The sequence below is a fragment of the Astatotilapia calliptera genome, chromosome 12 (genome assembly GCF_964374335.1).
Source record: "Astatotilapia calliptera chromosome 12, fAstCal68.1, whole genome shotgun sequence".
NCBI classification, from domain to species: Eukaryota; Metazoa; Chordata; class Actinopteri; order Cichliformes; family Cichlidae; genus Astatotilapia; species Astatotilapia calliptera.
This window is the reverse complement of record NC_137433.1, coordinates 18,421,061-18,440,866: the sequence shown is the minus strand read 5'-3', so window position 1 is coordinate 18,440,866 and position 19,806 is coordinate 18,421,061. Positions and strand designations below refer to the sequence as shown.

At 40.0% G+C, this 19,806-nt stretch overlaps 2 protein-coding genes across 2 annotated transcripts; one reads left to right on the top strand and one right to left on the bottom strand.

Annotated features, from left to right (window-relative positions):
* Positions 1-1,110: 1,110 nt before the first annotated feature.
* On the top strand, positions 1,111-16,304 carry nol6 (nucleolar protein 6 (RNA-associated)). The gene is made up of 26 exons (XM_026187207.2): positions 1,111-1,269; positions 1,484-1,702; positions 1,835-1,951; positions 2,040-2,219; positions 2,313-2,481; positions 2,629-2,763; positions 3,165-3,328; positions 4,030-4,150; positions 4,257-4,315; positions 4,429-4,530; positions 4,620-4,735; positions 4,935-5,112; positions 5,306-5,428; positions 6,721-6,869; positions 10,016-10,091; positions 10,769-10,909; positions 11,091-11,208; positions 11,418-11,572; positions 12,255-12,418; positions 12,532-12,684; positions 12,791-12,888; positions 13,045-13,169; positions 14,860-14,949; positions 15,041-15,241; positions 15,696-15,797; positions 15,995-16,304. The coding sequence occupies exons 1-26, from the start codon at positions 1,231-1,233 to the stop codon at positions 16,142-16,144; spliced, it is 3,444 nt and encodes a 1,147-aa protein (XP_026042992.2). The 5' UTR covers positions 1,111-1,230; the 3' UTR covers positions 16,145-16,304.
* On the bottom strand, positions 7,029-9,924 carry LOC113033427 (zinc finger BED domain-containing protein 4-like). Its single transcript, XM_026187208.2, has 2 exons — positions 8,290-9,924; positions 7,029-8,189 (listed from the first exon to the last, which is right to left on the bottom strand). Exons 1-2 carry the CDS (start codon positions 9,784-9,786, stop codon positions 7,638-7,640), a joined length of 2,049 nt encoding a protein of 682 aa, XP_026042993.1. The 5' UTR covers positions 9,787-9,924; the 3' UTR covers positions 7,029-7,637.
* Positions 16,305-19,806: the final 3,502 nt, after the last annotated feature.

Below are 19,806 nucleotides of genomic sequence, written 5' to 3'. Positions count from 1 at the left end.
GTGGATGGTAGTGGATAGTAGCGTGACTTCTTGACAGCCATCCTTAATTGAAACCATTTCTGATGGAGCTGCAGTAAACAGTAGAAGGATCAGTTGAAGAGCTAGGGGTATTTTTCTGTTCCTGTATCACTTCTTTGCTGGATTTTTTTTCATTTCCTAAAGTCAAGACTTTTAGACACCGTTCATATGCTGTAGATGGATTTTTAAGCCTCTTCTTCTTTTGTCCATCATTTGTCCTTTTTCCCTCAAATTTTTAAGATTACATGCACACCATATTGAGATGTACCAAGTTTAATAACTCTTTGGGAATCCCTTCGCTGGGGCAAAAATACTATTTTATGCCATTCAAACTGTCTGATTTATAGCATTTTTCATTAATTCTGCTAAAGAAATGAGAACAGCGTATGTGTTTTTGTGACAGAGCACTTGTAACAACATTAGTTCTTTCCTATGTTGTCTTTGTGTAGCTAGGACACTGGTTCTTCCTCTGAGTTAGGTGCATTTTTATGCTTGAATGATAGGCCATTATTAAGCAGCTTACCAAGCAAAGAAATGTATCTATGAAAATGGTCGGATACAAAGACTGGACTTAAAATGAGTGAAAAGCTGTTTATTATACTCTTGCATACGTTCATAACGGTTATAATGTTCCGTTTTTCACCATTTGGAAGATGTAATAGCGCCATAATCCTTTAGAGGCTGTAGTTTGTGGGGCTGTTGAATGTATTGTACATTATGCTGATAGGTGTTTGTATAATTGTGTTCTTCCCTGGAGGCAAAATAACAGAATTGTATCTACTATATTTAGCAATTAATTGCTTATAAATAGCGGATCTGCATTTTCTGTACATTTGTATTGATTTGAAAAAAGATATTAACAGAAATTTAAAGCAGATAAATATCACCGTATCGATTGTATGTTATTTATTTATTTATTTTACCTGTGTCGAAATTATTATAGGCATGTGTCTGCGCATGAGCGGCTCCGGAGCACCAATCAGAAGATTGTTTGTGCAACCTATCTTGGGAAAGACGATTGGACCCGCCCAGAGAGAGAAGCGAGCCAATCATCGAGCTCCCTCACCTTTTCTAACCCAATCAGGGAAATATTTTGTTGGGTAGCATGTTTCACTAACCCTTGGCACATGTGAAAGCGGAATGAAGGGAAAGCGCTGTTGATGAAACGTTCCTAAATAACTGAAATTTTATCTTGTCGAAAACAATTTAGAAATGAAGAAGAAGCAGTCCGTTCCAGAGGAACCAGCAGAGGTAAGACTTGAAAATTTAGTAAAGTTTGGCTTCCCGATCGCTCAGAAAAGAGCAGTTCTACTCAGCGATGCACGAGTACTGCTCGCATGCCTACAGTTTGCTATTTACGTCGCACTGGAACCACTTAGCGAACTTACATGTTTCATACATTCTGTGCTGGGGGAATATTGGTAACACGTATTACAGTGCAACATGTATAATTTGTTGTTTACAGATGAATCCCTCAGATTCCTCTCGACAAAGAGAAGAGGACGAGGAAAATGAGGCTCCAGTTAAAGCAAAAAGAAGCAAAGCTGATCACGCAGGGGAGGAGGTTGTCTATCACCCAGTGAAGCTATCTCGAAATGATCTGTATCGACCTCCTACAGCAGAGGAGCTCAACCAACTGAAAGAGGCAGAAAGCCTGTTTCACTGCAGTCTGCTCAAAATGCAGGTGAGACGCCAGACTTAGTGACATAACCATAAAAGATAATGATAAAAAAGGAGTGTGATCATATCTCTTAACCCTGTTGTCGTATGTAACCACTGACCACACAAACTGATAGTGATCTGTCATCAATAATAGATGGAGGAGCTGTTGAAAGAAGTTGCATTGAGTGAACGCAGGAAACGCCAAATAGATTCATTCATTCAGACAGTCACCAAGTTAATCCAGACTGTGCCAGACTCACCAGAAGTTGAGGTATGTTGTGCTTCAGTTGTAACCAAAGCTTTGTGATTGGCAATAGATGGTCAACTCCACACAAATTCACACATGATTTTTGTCTCAGGTAAGTGACCTGTCCTGGCTGTCTGGTGCAGTGAAGGTCCCATTTCTCTTGGTGCCTAAAACAACAAAAGGGAAATTCCACATGGCGCCTCCTTCTTCCATTGATCTGATCGGGAGCTACCCCTTGGGTACCTGCACCAAACCAAATGTCATGGTGGACCTGGCTGTCACAATTCCAAATGTAAGTCATCCTAACTGCTTTTGTATTCTACAAAAAAATCAATGGTGTGCTGTGTTTCCGTAGCCTTCAGTCTGCTATTCTGTCTGTTGTTAGGATGTCCTCCATCCAAAAGATGTCCTGAACCAGAGGTATCCGAGGAAAAGGGCTCTCTACCTGGCAGGCCTGGCCCAGCATCTCACTTCCTCTTCTGACATCGGGACCATGCAGTATTCCTGTCTCCATGGGAATCGACTTCGACCTGTTCTGCTGCTGACCCCTCCAGGTATTCAAGTTTTAATTAATTTCATATTGTATACATTTTAAACATTATTCAATGACATTACGTTTACATTATATGGATTTTAACATCTATGTTAAAAGGCTTTTTTTCTGGTTGTGACTTTGAGATAAAAAGTGTTCTGTATTCCAGGTAAAGACTCTTCCAGCTTCACCCTCCGCGTTCATGCCTGTCCAGCTCCCGGGTTCTTCAAGCCCAGCCGTTTTCATCCCCAGAGGAATAACATCAGGACAGAGTGGTACACTGGTTTGCAGACTTCCCAGTCTGGTAAGATTGTTATTGTTCATCCCAGTATTTAAATCCCCTTCAGTAAACTGTCTCAGACAATGATTTTACAGTTGTATGTTAAATTTAGTTAAATACTAACCCTCCGACTACAGAAGTAGAAGTAGCCTGTCATGAACTAGAAAAACATCAAACAGGCTTAAAAAATGACCTGGATATTTCTGATGGAATGAGAAGCAAAGCAGGAACATCAAAGGAGCATGCAAAGGAGATCTCAAAGTTGTTACCTTTTTTTGGCCTTCTGATGCAGCTTGAGTCTTTGAACAAACTGTGTCTGGATTTTCAACAGACTGTTTTCATTGTATTGTATATTTATAGCCATGTTATTAGTCAGCAACTCCTTAATTAAATTATCTTTTTTTTTTTAACTTATTTTGTCACAGAGAGCTCTGAACCTCCGACTCCACATTATAACAGCTCTGTTCTGGGAGATTTATTGCCGAGGGCTCACCTCCAGTTCCTCTCTGCTGTCAGCTCTCAGTGCTCAGCTTTTACTGATGGGGTGGCTTTACTTAAAGTCTGGCTTCGTCAAAGAGAGCTTGATCAGGTAGGAAGCTCTCATTGGTTCTCACACTTGTTGCATAGAGTTCAGAGGAGTGTACTGCAACGTTCAGCATAGCACTTTGCATTATATGGCTTGACAAAACCGAAAACCCCAGTCAGACATGATGATTACAACAATGGTTATAATCAACTTTATTCTTGACTGGATCATATTGAAGTGCTGCAACTTTTGATTTAGTTAAACATTAAAAGTTCTCGTAGCCTAATAAAGGAGATGTGGAAATCACTTTAGTTTATCTCCAGATCAATATATATTATTGATTAAATAATTATTCTTTGTGATCAATGGCCTACAACTACATCTGATGAATTTTCATATCTGTATTCTAGTAGCTGAGGTTCCAGCAGCGTAAGATTTGGAAGCAGATTAGAGTCAAACATGAAAACATTTATACACATTCTGCATCATCGATTAATATTGCAACTAATAATCATCAATAAATATTGCACTAGTAATGCAACACGTGCTGTAACTTTCCAGATACTTTTAAACTGAAATTCTGATCCTTGCCTGGTCCACATCATGGTTTTAGCACAAGTCACCATTAAAATCTAGCCAGGTAGAGGGACAGCCATTTTCACAACACTGAAAACTCTGAATTAAAGCTAAAGCTAAAAAATGTCCTACTTTAAGGTGTAATTTTTTTCTTACCTTATATCTTTATTGTTCTCAATGTCTTATAGGGCACTGGTTGTTTTAATGGCTTCCTAGCTTCAATGCTGTTGGCGTATCTACTGATCACTCATAGAATCAGTAACAGCATGACGGCATATCAGCTTCTTCGAAACACCTTGAACTTCTTGGGTAATTTTAGTTTTAATGGATGTCCTCCTGTGTCCTTTTTTAAAATGTTGGTAATTGAAAGGTAACTTGCTTATCTGTTTTGAATGCCTTGCACCTTCTTCCTCAGCATCTACAGATCTGACAGTGAATGGAATCAGCCTGGCCAAAGATCCTGACTCTACAGCTGTGAGTTATCCAAATCAAATTTAAAACACTAATTGTGTGCATGTACTTTATTCACACTTTCATTTACTCTGGAACTGTGATTCAACCAACCCCCTCGTATCTTTTCTCTGTAGCCATCCATTTCAGAGTTCCATGATGCTTTCCAGGTTGTGTTTGTTGATCCTTCGGGACACCTTAACATGTGTGCTGACATCACTGCTTGTACATACAAACAGGTAACTGAACAGTGGTGTGTTTAAACTTTTTTTTCCACTTGTGATTTTTAAGCAACTGTTTCTGAACTTTCTTCACTTTGGTTCCTCAGCTGCAGCATGAGGCATCTTTGTCAATGCAGTTCTGGGACAACCCTACAGTGGATGGCTTCCAGTGCCTCCTCATGACACCCAAACCCATGATAAGGACAAGTGACCATGTGTTCCAGTATGTTTCTATAAACAAATGCATATATTTAACATATTTAGTTAACCTTGCATACTAGGTAAGCAGTTGGGTTCTGCACCTTCTTTTTAGGAAACATGGTTACTAAATGTAAAACAAATCACATGGAGGACTTTTACTTTCAGAGTAGAGATCATTATGCTCTTCATCCTCTCAGCTCTTCTGTTTCATTTCCCCTTAGGTTGTGTGAGCTGGTGAAGCTTCAGTCCAGCTGTAAGAAACTGAATCTTCTCAGTGAGCTGATGGACCACAGTGGGGATTACATTCACACTGCATTGCCTTTTATTCTGTCACTTCTCCAGCAAGGATTGTCCCAAAGGATTCACCTCCTTACCCACTCCCTCTCTCCTGACCCTAAGGTGAAAAAGACTTGCATTCAGGAATTATTGCTTTATTTCATATTATCTAAGTTACCAATGTGCAGAAAGAATTGGCTCTAATACTACTAATGTAACAGTGGATATGTTTCAAAGTTATGAAATATCCGTGTAAAAAGAAGTTAATCTCAAAATTGCTATCTGCAGAACTTACTTTACTTTGGTTTTATTTCAGTGGTCTGTGGAGAGCGAAGCCCCAAAGCACAAAGCTCAGCCTCCGTTATCTTTCGGTTTGCTTTTAAGGACAGAGCTGTCATCTTCTGTCCTAGAACGAGGCCCACCAGCAGACAGCCCCAAGGTAACCTCACCTGCCTTTATTTATTGCATGTATAGGGCTTTATTTCTTGATTTAGCCACTGAAGTTGAAGACAAAAGGTCACTTGACTCATAATGCTACATGCATGACTCATTGTCCATGTAAATCAGATTGTATTTTTTGAAATGTGCAAGTGTGTAATACAGTGGTCCCTCACTATAATGCAATTCACCTTTTGCGGCCTCGCTGTTTTGCAGATTTTTTTGTGCAATTTTGCATGGTGTTTTTTTTTTTTCTTTTCTGGGTCCTGATTGATTGACAGTGGTCTACATCCAGTCTCGTGCCGTGTCTCCTGTACAGTACAGAATGCGTTCAGCTTGTCAAATTTAAATAAATCTTCGATCGCTAGCAGTGTGACTCTGAGGTGCTGTACTGTATTCTCCCCAACAATCACAACGTCGATGAAACGGTTTGCACATTTTGCCTTTGGTTTCATTCTATAATACTGGACTCATTTTTCTACGAAGGTTTGCACTTTGAGAGTGTTTAAACAAGAGGGAAAATGTTCAAGCCTGTCTGAGAAAAGTGTATAAATGGTGTAGTAAGGGGTTTTACAGCCTTAAAACATCTATAATTGTAAAAAAATAAAGTTGGCTACTTCGTGGATTTCACCTATCGTGGGTTATTTTTAGAATGTAACTTCCGCGATAAACAAGGGACCACTGTATATACACACAGTTATGGATAAACATGGGGTTATTTGGGCAATGTTGCCCAATGGGGCTTCAACTTACAACCTAAAGAACCAGAGGATTGAACTACCGACTGGTTAATGGATGACTCACTTTAACTCCAGAGCCACAGCTCAGTTTGAGAATGGTTTTCTAGGTGTAAGAAGTGTATTTTTACTTCAAGTGTGTTTGTAAACATCTTGAAGAATATTATACTGCTGCAGACAAATGTAACACTTATGGACGTGATTCTGTATTACTCGTGGCTTCATAGTGTAGTGGTTCACACACTCGCTTGGCCAAGCGCAAGGTCACTGGAGACGGGAAGGGCATCCTTCGTAAAACTCTACGAACTCAAAACATGTAGAGCGACCCATTGTGTCAACCCCCTTTGTGACAAGGAAGCAGCTTAAAATGGACACACGAGTGTAACTATGGCTGGATTTTGCACTTTGTAACCAGCTTTTCTTTTAACATAAAAAGAGATCATGTTGTTCGTATGGAAATTGTGCTTATATTTTCTGTTACTTGTTTTTTGTGGCTTTGTTTTTAATCATGCTTGTGATTTAAGAAAAATTAAAAATCTAAATGTTCCTGTGCTAGGCGGCTGAATTTCGTCAGCTGTGGGGTCCTCGCTCTGAGTTGCGTCGCTTCCAGGATGGCGACATCACCGAGGCTGTGCTGTGGGACGGAGAAAGCATTTGCCAAAAGCGTCTGGTTCCCAAACAGATCATCACACACTTGCTGCAGCTGTATGTATTTTATCTCAGCAGAGCTTAGTTGAGAGACTAAAGAACTGACAATACTGTTAATACAGTGTAGTGTGGTGATCTTTTCCAACTATAACACTGATAGAAATATTCAGTAAGCTGTAATGCTTACAGAAACTACGGTGAAAGAAAGAAAGAGGCTTTGTTTTTTCATCCTGTCCTTAATTGTAAAGTTAGTCTATTTGATATTTAAAAAAACAAACAAACAGGTATTCATTGCCATTCATAGAACACAATGCCTATGCTAAGGTGAATATGGCATATAAAAGACTTCAGCATGATTGTAGAGCACTCTCCTTTAGATACTTGTTCTGACATTTGAAGCTGACTGTCAAGACTTTGTTATGACTACATATTTCTACAAATACTTCTTACATAATTTTACTACTGGTTCACTGCAAGCTGTTTCAGGGCTGAAGTGCCAGTATGAAGTTGAGCAAGGTGACAAAACAAAGTGATTGGTTTTAATTTTGAGAACTACTTGGAAGATGTTGTTAAATATTTGCCTGCGGCGAAGTAATGGCAACTGTTACTTTGCTGCAGGCAAACAGTGTTAAAAACTCAAAAGCAATGACTTCCAAGTTTTAGTGTCTGAAACAAGTTTTGGCTTATAGCACTGTTGAACACAAGCACGTACAACACGCCAACATCTTCCTATTTTGACTTCTTGCTTCTTCTGTTACCTTTCAGTAACCTTATTCTGTTGTTGGTATAGGGCACCAGCATCTTCAACATCTAAGGTCATGCAGGTTATGCATTTCTGTTTACAAAGATCATCATGTCAACATGCTCTGGGCTCAGTCTTCTGCGCATTGTTGCAAACGTTTGTCCTGCTTCTGACAATAAAGACGGCAGCGATACCCCTGGTACACACAAATAGTGTCTCGCAAGAGTTGCCAGTTTGGGGAATCTCGGTCCATTTACCCTCCACCAGTCGAGAGGGTTAATGTCTAACGAGGGAGCAATGTCTCTTAAGTAGTAATCGACCTGAGCCTCAGAGTCGGTGGCATAGGAAGAACTGTAGTTGTCGCCAAGGAGCAGCACCATAGTGTTTTTGGTGTCACTTCTAATTTGCGAGGGCACAGCTGCCTGGCTAATATCCGGGGTGACCAAAGTCTCCTGCTGCTCATCCTTTGCACCTGCAGTAGCAGTTACTACTGCATCCAATTTTGAAACTAGTTCATGCAGCTTAACCTTTGCAGCCAGTCTCCCCGTTGGTGTAAGGAAGCTCAGGTGTTTGTGCCGGGGATCCAACATGGAGGCGATAAGAGCCGGTTTTGAAGCCAGGTCGTTAGAGTCAACCTGCAATAAGTAAAAATAAAATGGCATAAATATATGTAAAGGGAATGCAGATTATTTTTTTTATCCTTGTTAATATGTTTCAGTCAAAACCGGTGCCTACCTCCATGTGATTTCTAAGTGACTGCTGAACTTTGAGCTTGAACTCTGAGACTTGTTCGACGTCATTCTCTTTTGGCACGAGATGAGTCTGAACCAGGCTGAAGGTGATCGGGTAGATATTTGAAATGGACACCTCCGTATCTGCAGATATGACTGTTGTAGCCCATTTAAGTGTCGCCAGCACAGGCGTGAAGTTCTCAATTATCTGCCAGCAGTCATCTTCAATCTCAAGGGTCTGAGCTTCCTGCCTGCTGGTGACGCTGCGGTCGGAGAGGACGGCTTTAATCGCCCACCGTTGTTCAAGCAAACGTTCAAACATGTCGCAGATGGTGTCCCATCTGTCTTTGCTCGACTGGATGAGCTTGCGTTGCGGCAGGCACATCTGAACTTGCTTCTGTTCCAAGGCCTCATTCGCGAGCAAGTTGCGATTGAAGTGCTTAACTAGTTTCCCGGCAGCAACAACGATGCGGAGTAAATCTTCACTAAGCCCATCGCTGACTGCTCGCTGAAGCGTTGTGGCAAAGCAAATCGTGTAGTCCCAGGTGACACGGGTACATGCTTGGACTGATAAGCTGTTCTGCGTGTCGTTATGAACACATGAGGTCACTTTACCGGCGATGGCCCACGCCTGCACGGTGCTGAGCACGCTCTCTGTAACAGTGTCTGCAGTGGAGTGGCTGCCTGCTGAAACTTTGTGCGTCTGCAGCACAGCTGACCTCCCCTGCCAGTCTTCTGTTATAAATGAACACGACATGGTCATGTACCTCTGAAAGGTGAGACCTGTCCAGAAGTCTGCAGTGAGAGCCACTTTCTCCACTCTACCCAGCTGCACCATAAGCTCTTCAACCTTCTCATGAAAACGGCCTTCAATAATGCGTGTAACATCACCAACAGATGGCATTTTATAACTGTGCACAGTGTATGCAAGCAGCTCGCGAAAACCATCGCCACTAACCATGCTGATGGGGAGCATGTCCTTCTCTATCATTCTGGAGATGAGCTCAGTCACCTCCGCATGCGTTGCCAGCGACACACCGTCGTTGGGTGCTGCGTCCTGGTGCTTGTTTCTGATGTGGTACATCATGCTGGTGGTGCTGCTTCTGTATTTGAGCTTCGTGCCGCACATCGTGCAGTGAACCTCGTCGTCCACTTTGATGAAGATATCCCAAACGGAGCTCCGCTTCAGGCGTTTCCTCTCGCTGGAGTCCCGCTCAGCAGGGGTGATGTTTATGTTGGGTGACATGACTGCAACCTGTGTGATTTCCGAGTTGTTGGAAGCGTTCTCATCCTCGATGCACTGAACGGTGCAGATCACGGGTTTCTCGTCCTCGTCCATCGGCGTCGCGGATGAATGGTGCCTGCTCATGTGGTTCATCATGGAGGTCGTGGCTCCGCCGCAGTATTTCAGCGTCGCGTTGCATTTCATGCAGCGGACGAAGTTCCCCGTTTGTTCAAAGCAGTCCCACACGGAGCTGCGCCTCCTTCCTGTGCGCTTCATACTTACCGTAATTCAGGTCTTCCAAGCCTTAGCAAGCTAGCAAATGTTAGCACTGACTGCTATCGGGGATGGGGTAAAAAATAAAACGGGGTTTGGGGGAATGTAAACAGGCTGTGACCTGTTTCACTTCGGCATGTGCCCTAGAAAAACCTGGCGGTGAAGCAATTATGTGTACAATTTCACTGAAGGTTCAAGTTAAAAAAGAGAGAACGTGTGTGTCATCCCGTAGGCACGCAGACATCCCCGAATCCTGTGTGCGGTATGTCGGGGCGATGGTAGATGACGTCATCAAAACGGGAAGTGAGGTAAACCGTTATTATTGAATTATTTTAGCCACGTATGATGGAAATTTCAAGAAGAACTCTGACATACCGTTCATATTTTCCCCTAACAGTATGGTTTGGGTCAATACAGATCAATCTAGAAAGTATGCGTAGTTTGTTTGACAATAATAATAGTATTATGTCTTGTTATACCTAATATATATATATATATATATATATATATATATATATATATATATATATATATATATATATATATATATATATATATATATATATATATATATATATATATATATATATATATATATATATATAACAGCTATAATGGTCTGATTATGATTTATTAAGTAATTATATAAACTTAAAATGGCAAGAACATTCTAAAACTGTTGGGATTTGTTATATAAATACTTATAACCATTACAACCACATGCAAAAACACACCCCGCTGGCATTTTTTTTCCTGATAATTATTTGTCTGTCAAAGCTCAACTTTCTTTTATTATTTTACTTAAAAAGATTGTAACAAATTTTGTTATTGTAGCTAAATTATCTTAGCAGTTAAATAATTATTTGTGTTAAAAAATAAAGTCTAATCCTGAAAACCACCAGAAGAGGGCATCAGTGATGTTTTTCATCACTGCATCTGCCTCTGAATGTCTTTTTTCAATATTAATACACATTATGCTCTTCAGGTGTCTGGCACTGGAGAGGAGGAGAGCTTAGTGGTGGTTCAGTCCTATGATGACCTGAGCAGAAAACTATGGAGGCTGGAAGGTCTGCCTCTCACCATCACTGCTGTTCAAGGAGCACACCCTGCACTCAGATACACACAGGTAAAATGCCTCGCTCTTACCAGAAAACTGCTGCCATGACGGCAGTAATAGGTATAAGTTGTTAAAAAATGCATAATTTTAAAATGGCACCTTGATCCCACTCCAAGCCTGTGAGCTCTTGATCAAACATTGATGTCTTTTATATTAAACTGTGAATTTATACTCAACTGTGCCTTTGCAGGTCTTTTCCCCACGACCACTGAAACTGGAGTATTCCTTTTTTGACAGAGAGAAAACTTCCAGATCACTGGTGCCTAAGGAAGGCAAACCATGTCCTGTCTATATCACTCCTATAACAAGTTAGTGGCTCATTCATTGAAACATTTTAAAAGGTCTTTGAAAAAACTGCACCTAGATGTGTAGTAATTTCCACTCTGGCTGCTGTTCGTGGTGTATTATGCATACACTTTGACTCAAACGAAAACGTTTATCTTCATTTTCTTGGGTACTACAGACATGTAGCAATGCAAAGTCATACACCAATGTATTGGTTGCCTTATTCTTGCAGTAATCTGTCACATGGAAGGGAGTGGGAAATGGCCTCATGACCGCCTCGCGATCCAGCATATCCGAGCTGCGTTTCACATCCAACTTGGGGAGCTACTCAGAAAGCACCATAGCTATACATGCAGGCCCTGTCCTACCCACCTGGATGTCTGGAAGGTATGTTTTTGATTATGTGTACCCTTAGCTGGCTTTTCTGTGAAATTTAACTTGATATATATAATTTATAACTGAGAAAAGGGTCACTGAGCCACTCTGTCTTTAAGTTTATTCTTAGAGCAACTAGGGATCTAGGGGGAAAAAAACAGACCAACAAATATTAACTTTATTTTCTCTTATTTTAACACAAGACAGAGCACCTCTGGTTAGGTGGGCTCCATGCATTTTAATCATGTAATTTATATAATACTGTAGATCCTGTAGCTTCTGCAGCTGTTCCGTCACATTATTGTCTCCCCAAAAACACTTCTGTTGTGTTTTGTGTGCGTTTTTCTGTTTGCTGGTGTTTTCTTAAGTTTCTTAAGTACATTTGACAGTAGGTAACTTAGTAGTGTATACTCTGAAGTTGTTTGACTATTTTATTTTTTTGTAATGTTTGATTGCACGTAACAATATTCCTTTTATTTAAGCTGCCTTTTCAATTTGGTATAATTTATATTGCATCAAATCATAGCATGTTCTCTCAGTGCACTTCTGTAAGACACCCCGCTTTTAAAGAAATAGAGACAAGTTCATCAGTTTAATTAAAGATCAAGCACTTGGTGGTAGTCAGGAGTAAAAAGTCCCATTCTACAGGTAGAAACCTTTGGCTAAAGCAGCACATGTTTCACTTTGCCCCTAGGATGGCCTGGTGTTCCGAATCCAGGTGGCATACCACCGTGAACCTCAGGTGCTTCGGGAGAGCTTGACTGCAGAGGGGCTGCTGGTTGTAAGAGACAACGACGAGGCCCAGGCTCTGGAGATGGCCACCATTCACAAGCCTCTGCTTACTAGCACATTACATGGGTAAAAGTTCGAAAGTGATACAAAGTAGTTCCTGTGTGACAAAGCAGACTTATGTTTTTAGTTGTGTCTTTTCATTTTCTTCAGTCTGGTGCGTTTTGTCTTTTTATTTGAAGGCTCCAGCAGCAACACCCATGTTTTGGCGCAGCATGTCGCCTGGCCAAACGCTGGCTCAGTGCTCAGCTGTTCAGCGACGACATTACAGAGGACACAGCAGACCTGCTGGTGGCGTCGCTTTTCCTGCAGCCCGCTCCCTTTACTGCTCCCAGGTAGCCACCACTTTTGCTTTTTTTTTTTCTTGTTTTTTTTGTGTAGGAAACACGTTTTCCTCTGTTTGTTATGGGTCATGTGAGTGAATTTCTCCATCTTCCTCAGTTCCCCACAGGTGGCCTTCCTTCGCTTCCTTCATCTGCTCTCCTCCTTTGACTGGAGGAACAATCCGCTGATTGTCAACCTCAACAACCAGCTCACGGGCAAGTGCTCTCTCACACACATCCCTTTTCCGTGTGTGTGACACAAACAAATCCCTCTTGACCTCTTTCTTTTTACTCGCCCAACATACTTCTACATCCGTCCATATGCTTTATTGTTTCAACGCCAAATCTTTTTCGCCTCTCTGTCACGTGTAGCTGTGGACTACCCAGAGATCAAGAATGGCTTCATGGCCACCCGGGAGTCCCTGCCTGTCATGTTTATAGCTACGCCTAAAGACAAAAAACTGTCTATGTGGACCAAACGCTCACCTAGCATTCAGGTCAGTGGACACACAAGTACACAAATAACAAAGTATTTAATAGATCAGCTCTCAGCGCTGAATTTTAAATGATTAAATATTACATTTGTTTAGTAAACATGTGAGAAAAGAACACTGAAGAATGTACTATAGCTTAAAATACATCTGAAGTGTTTTCCCCTCCTTTTGCTTTTACAGTGTTTAAAAAGTTTCTTGCAGGTGCAGAGAATCATAAACAGCGGTGTAGAAAAGAGTTGCATGTTCTTGGCAAAGAACAGTCACATAGTTTTCCGATCCGGGATCCTTTCCTTAGTGCACACTGCTCTCCTGGATCACACTGAAAAGACAGGAATCATATTAAATTGAGAGAGTGATTCAGTACCTCTATAAAAGATGATAAATTGTTCTAAACAGACTGACTAGATCAGTTTTAGAATTCCAGCTGGTATTAGTTTTTGCCTTGCATACCACAGGGAGATAGCCATGCTTTTTTCTTAGAACTGGAAACGGATGGTTCTGAAGTCTTTCCAAAACGTCGTGTAAATCACTGATCTGAAACGGTACATAAAAAATTTCAAAGGGTCAAATGATAAACAGGATTATTGAAGTAAATAAATCTGAGAACGATGTTTACATCATTAATTATATCAGTTTAAAACCATCAGGTGTAGCTCACCAGCTGCTTTTCATTGCCATCCTCTTTGGTAGTAAAATAAGTAAAATATTTAGTTTCATATTCCTCTGCTTGGACGTGACCGCAGCCGTAAAGTAGTCCTGTGGCACACAGTATCGTACAGAAAAGACACGCACACGAGCCTCCCATAGTGTGCGGCTGACCCAGATAGGTTTCCTGTGCTTGGCTACCTTGCTCCTGTTAGAAACAACAATTTTAAGGACCTGCCTCTCCCAGCATCCTCCTTTATAGTTCTTGGAGAACAGGAAATTTGTGCTGTGACGTCCTGATAAAGACGTCACTGTGGACTTAATTACAAATTTTGACATTGATTCTAGTATACCTCCTGTGGATCCTGAGGCTTCACATCCCTGAGAATGTGAAGCCTGAGGGGGTCATTGTTGAATTAGTACGCACATTTTTGTAGAGACGAGTTCAGTAATGAGTCTTTTTTTTTTTTTTTTTTTTTTTTTTAATTTGTAGTTGTTGCAGTTCCTGTGAATAACCACCAGGGAGTAGACTATGAAAGTAGTCTATTAACAGATTGAATATTAAGTTTATTTCTAATGACAGTGTTTTCCAATAAAGACTTCCATGACCATGACTTCAAAAATGTCATAGAGGTTGAAACAATTCATATCTGGACTAGAAAGAGCTCTCAGGTTGAATGATGTCATATTTCTCTCAATTAAAAAAAGAAATTGGATTGCTCTGTTGTTGTAATCAACTAACTTTGATTAAAAATGTGGTGGAAGTTCAAAACAGATTTAAGGGGTGTATTTAAAGTTGTTGTTCGTTTGTTTTTGTTTTTATTTTCAACAATTTGGCAAAATTAGAAACCATACAGAAAATGGTGTTTTCGCTGCAGCTTTCCAGTTGTTATGCAGTTCCCGTATGAAATTAGGTCCCCAGATAAAATTATGCTACAAGATATGGGTAACATATATTCCAGTGCTAACTATTAGTTTGAAAACCGAGACAGTGTTTTTGGTGCTAATAGTTCAAAATGTTCAAAGCCACTTTTGAATGTGTGTTCAGATGCTGCAGCGTGTGATAATGGTGGCTGCAGAGAGTCTTAAAGTGCTGGAAAATCAGCTGATAGATGGCAGCCAGAAGCAGGATGTCAGGGTGGGTGAATACTGCCTTCATGATTTATCCACTATATAAATGCAGATTTTTGCTATTTCAGTGTTTTCATGCGTTCTTCGTATTTGTGTAGGTGATTTTGCGTCCTCCTCTGGACGCTTACGATGTTGTGATTCACCTGAACCCAAAGCAGGTCCCCCTGCTCGACCAGGCAGTAGATCCTCCGGCCATCACCTTCAGCAGGGGCGTGATGTCTGGCAGTGTGGCTCAGCCTGGAGGGCCCCTTCCAGTCATCGACTACAACCCTGTGTCCCTCTACCTGGGAGAGCTAAGAGTGAGTAATGTCTTTCAACATTTCAAATGCTGAGTGTGTTTTTGACAGACTTTAAAAAAAAAAAAAAAAAGTGAAGCAGATATTATGCTTGAAAGCTGACGTGTGATACAACAGAGCCGCTTCCAGATAATAAAAAATTAAATCGCAGACAAGAGAAAATCCGAGATAAACTCAGCTGTTCTTATACTGTAAGGTAGTGAAATCCAAACTGCACAACATTCATACTAATTCCCGTTCTTCCTCTGTACATGTCTATCACAGTCCTGTTTTGACTGAGTAAGCTTGTCAAACTGAAGTGGGTTTTGGGTTTGTTTTTGGTTTCTTTGTTTGTTTGTTTGTTTGTTTTTGGGGGGGGGGGATATACTCAATAGTTTTCTAATAAGTTTTGCTTTGAGCTTCACAAATAAGTGTCAGTTGGCATGCGTAACATAGTTGTTTTTTTTTTAATTTCCAGGAGGCATTTGGAGACTTGGCCCTTTTCTTCTGTGATCCATGTGGTGGAACAGTAATCACAGTTTTATGGAAGCCAAAGGCATTCATCCCAACCCCCTTTAAGGTAATTGCAAAGTGACTTCCATTTAAAAACATGAAGGCAGTTAAAAAACAAGTTTTTGGGGGTGTGGAAAACTTGCTTTTGTAATAGTTATTCTCCTTCATTCTGTTCATTTTCACACCTTCACACTAATCACCTTTTCCTCATGTTTCCTTTTTCTTTGTTATTATGTTTTGTTTTGTTTTTTCACAAAACCTCAGACGTCACAGGTGTCTGCTCGCAGCGTGGAGGTCACTGGAGATGAAGCTAAGACTGTTCCCAATGTTGAAGCAATACTGGAGGACTTCCGAATCATGGGGAAGGGCTTAGTCAAGTCAGTGGAGGCCAGGACTGAAAAATGGTCATTTTAGACGCAGCACAAATTCAATTCCATTACAAAATAATAAAACAGTGAAAACATGAATGAATTTTGAGCTTCTTGTTAACCATATCCGTTAACAGTTCTGGCTATATTTCTCTCATCCATCTGTGTTTGTTTCATGTCCAATAAATGCATACATGCTGTTTGTATTTCAGTTTATTTGCCTCTTAATTTCATTTAATTGTCTTGATTTATATACATCTATAGGTGTATAACACTTGCACATCTATAAAGCTAAATGTCATTGTTTTGAAGTCATTTATTAAAAAAATAGTTATTCAGAAACATTTATGATAAAACTTTTGAGTCATTTATCATAGTTTTTATTAGATATAATTAGATTTATATGTACTCAAGTTTCTCATGAGGATTTCCTTCCTTCCACACGAGGGGACATTTTAATCATTTTAATGGAACTTTAAAACTTTTTCCTCTTATTTAATTGACTAAGTGATGAACAGAATACAGTTATCTATGACTGAAAGCATATGCAGCAATTATGTGTAAGTACTGTATGAGTAACCATTTTAGTAACCTAAAACTGTTGGTAGACATTCAAAACTCTGCAAACGGGATCTATTTCATCACTGCTGCTGATGCAAAGATACCGTTTGTGTTTTATTTTAGACAAAGAAAAAAGGCTATGATTACCAAGAAGAGCAATGGAACTTGTGACTGTTTTGCTTTTAAGTTTTTCTATTTCTTTTTAAGTTGTCACCTTTGTTGCTCATTATAAGAAAAAGTAAACATGGCTTGGAGTCACAACTTTTAACATTTGTGCAAGCAAGACAGCAAAAAGGCAGCGGAAGCTAAATTCTAGTATATCTTGGTCAAACTTGATTTCCCTACTAAAACAAAAGGACAACCATAAGCATAGAAGCTTAGTGTTTAACACAATTGCCCTGTGGCAAAAATATTTCAAAATTCCTTTTGGGTGCAGTTTGCATGTCTTCCCCGTGCTTGTGCCAGTTTCCTCTGTCAGCTTGTTTCTCCTTGCTTGTTTAATGCTGCCCATTTACATCCACGATTTTCTTGAGAGATGCTTAATCTTAAAGGTTGAACTGCTTCAATGAGCATTAATAAACTAATTATCCACAAAGTTGGCTTTGATCTCCTAACTTCAGTGGAGTTGTAAACATGAAAATTGCTTTCAGGTTTTATCCACCATACAATGCCATCTAAAAGTCTGTTATTGGCAATGGCTTCTTTTTTTCTTTTTTCTTTTGGTATGGCAATGATCCCAAACACCACTGCCAGTGCAGTAAAAACAAACGCAGACAGAAGAACATGCAGTGGAATACCATCAGCCATTAACTGGCCTCCCCAGAGCTCAGATTACTGGATTATTAAAGCACTGTGGGATCATGACAGAGAACAGAGCATAAAGACAGTTATCCTTCAAGAAGCCTGAAGAACTATTCCTGAAGACTACTTGAAGAAATGACAAGAAAGCTTGCCAAAGAGAGTTCAGATGTTGAAGAATAAAGGTGGCCACACCAAACACTGGCTTTCAAACATATTAGAATTGTTGAAAATCTGTTCATACCTCATATGCTGTATTCCCACGTCTGGCACACACGTCGAACATAGAGCCACAGATCAAAAACTTCAATAATATCAGCGTAGATGTTTTTATAGTAAATAGTTAAAAAGTTTGAAATAGTGAAGCTGTGGTAGGCAACATATTTTTGCCACATCTGCACTCACTCTGGGCTCCTGTTTTCAGGCTTTAGAAAAGTGAAGACAGAAGAATATTTTAAGTGTTTTGAAGTCAGATGAATTGAGTAGTATGAACAGCATGAAAAAAAATCATACAATAGAGTCCAAAGGTACAAGGAGCTACCTTTTCAGCCAAAATCTGCGACTTATTTTCTTTTTGGTGGGCCTATAAACAGTGAGGGGGGAAGACTCAGGACAAAGGCTGTGTATTTCTTGGCAGCTTCTGTGCCTTTTCTCCTGCTCATCATACTAGAGTTTTAATTGTAAGGATGTCAAAAGAGGACTTAAATTCTTGTGGGTATCCCCATTTTTTCACTTTCGCACTAACTGTCCAGTTTCTGAGCCAAACTCTTCCAGGAAAAGTTAGATAAAACCACATGGCTGAAAAATGCAGCTCCACTGTCTTTCAAAATTGTGTTTGAGCTGAGAACTGAATACATACAAAAATGATGTTCTTTTAGCCTCCAAATAACATTTAATTGTTAGCAAAATTAACAGTTTTTGAGCAAACTATGTGGATGTGTGTAGAAAACGCAGGTGGAAAAGGGGGACATACAAGAACAAGAAGAAATAACACCAGTCAATATCAATGTAATGAGAAATTTCTCTGCTGAATCATCTAGTCCCCCCTGCTAATCTTCAATTTCCCTTCATATAATTTACATCAAATTCTACCATTTTAGAATCCTGCTTTCCCCAAAGTTGGTTTAGGAAGCATTCTCCTCAGTAATCTCCTCAGGGGACGCCTACTCCTATTCAAAAAAAGGTTCCTTGTAAAATGTTGCACGTGACTTAACCATGTTCGAGTTGACATATCTGGCTGGCAATGACTCAGATTGCCTTTTACACAATAACATCTCCATAAATTATGGAGAAAAAGTTTTCTGTATGCCTGAAAGTGGAATTTTTTTTCATAAGTTGACATTTTAAATAAGCAGTTTTATGTGTCTATAAACGTGTGCACATTTGTTTAGCAGTCCTTGGGTAAATTCCAGCTGATGGACTCCACTATCATGCAAACATCAACAACACACACAGACAAAAACAGGAGTATTTTAGAATGGGATCCAGATTCCTATTGATACCAGCATAGCTGAGGCCTTACAGAGCACATGTTCTCACATTTCTAACCAGACAAAGGAGACATAATGTATGGTGATGAAGTTTCAGAAGAGGAACATAAGAAAAGCACAGACAAAATAAGGTGACAGAAAGAGTAGAAGAGAAGATGCGTGTGATTAGCTGGGAATGATCCAGTACTGGTGGCAAACAGCATGAATTACACATGTGTGTGTATTTGTGTGTGTGCTCCGATAACTCTGGAACTCTAGGGTTCAGAATATACTGCTTTGAAAATAATGGAGATTCATTTGTCAAGATGTGTATATATATATATATATAGCATTCCATATGCTATATGGCTCTTGTGGCAACCAGGTAAGTTTGGATTTGCTTCCACTTGTTGTTTCCCAATGAGTGGAAATAGGAATTCTTTCCAACATTTGCTTTTTTTAATCAAACAAAAAACCCAGGATACCTGCGTATTAGTAAAAACATAATTATATCTTATTTTTCATACAGTGAGTACTTCTAATCCCAATTCTGAGGGACAGAGAACAAGCATCATCAGTAAACTTAAACATACATTTAAGTTTAAATATATAACTTCATTTTAGTTGGTTAGACTATTTTTGGTTGTAAAGGAGGGTAAAGGTAATATTAAAGTATTTACCTTACAATGCAAAAATGTCCTGAGGAAGAAAAAAAGGTGTACAGAGTGTGTGTGTGTGTATGGGTGTTTGTGCGTGACAGGTGGTGAGGGAGTGAACAGGTCAGTGACAAAACCAAGCTAGCACAGAGGCGGGGTATAGAGGGGTGGGTCCAAGCTCAGAATGGCCATCCGAGACCATTGGCTATAAAAGAGGAACTCAG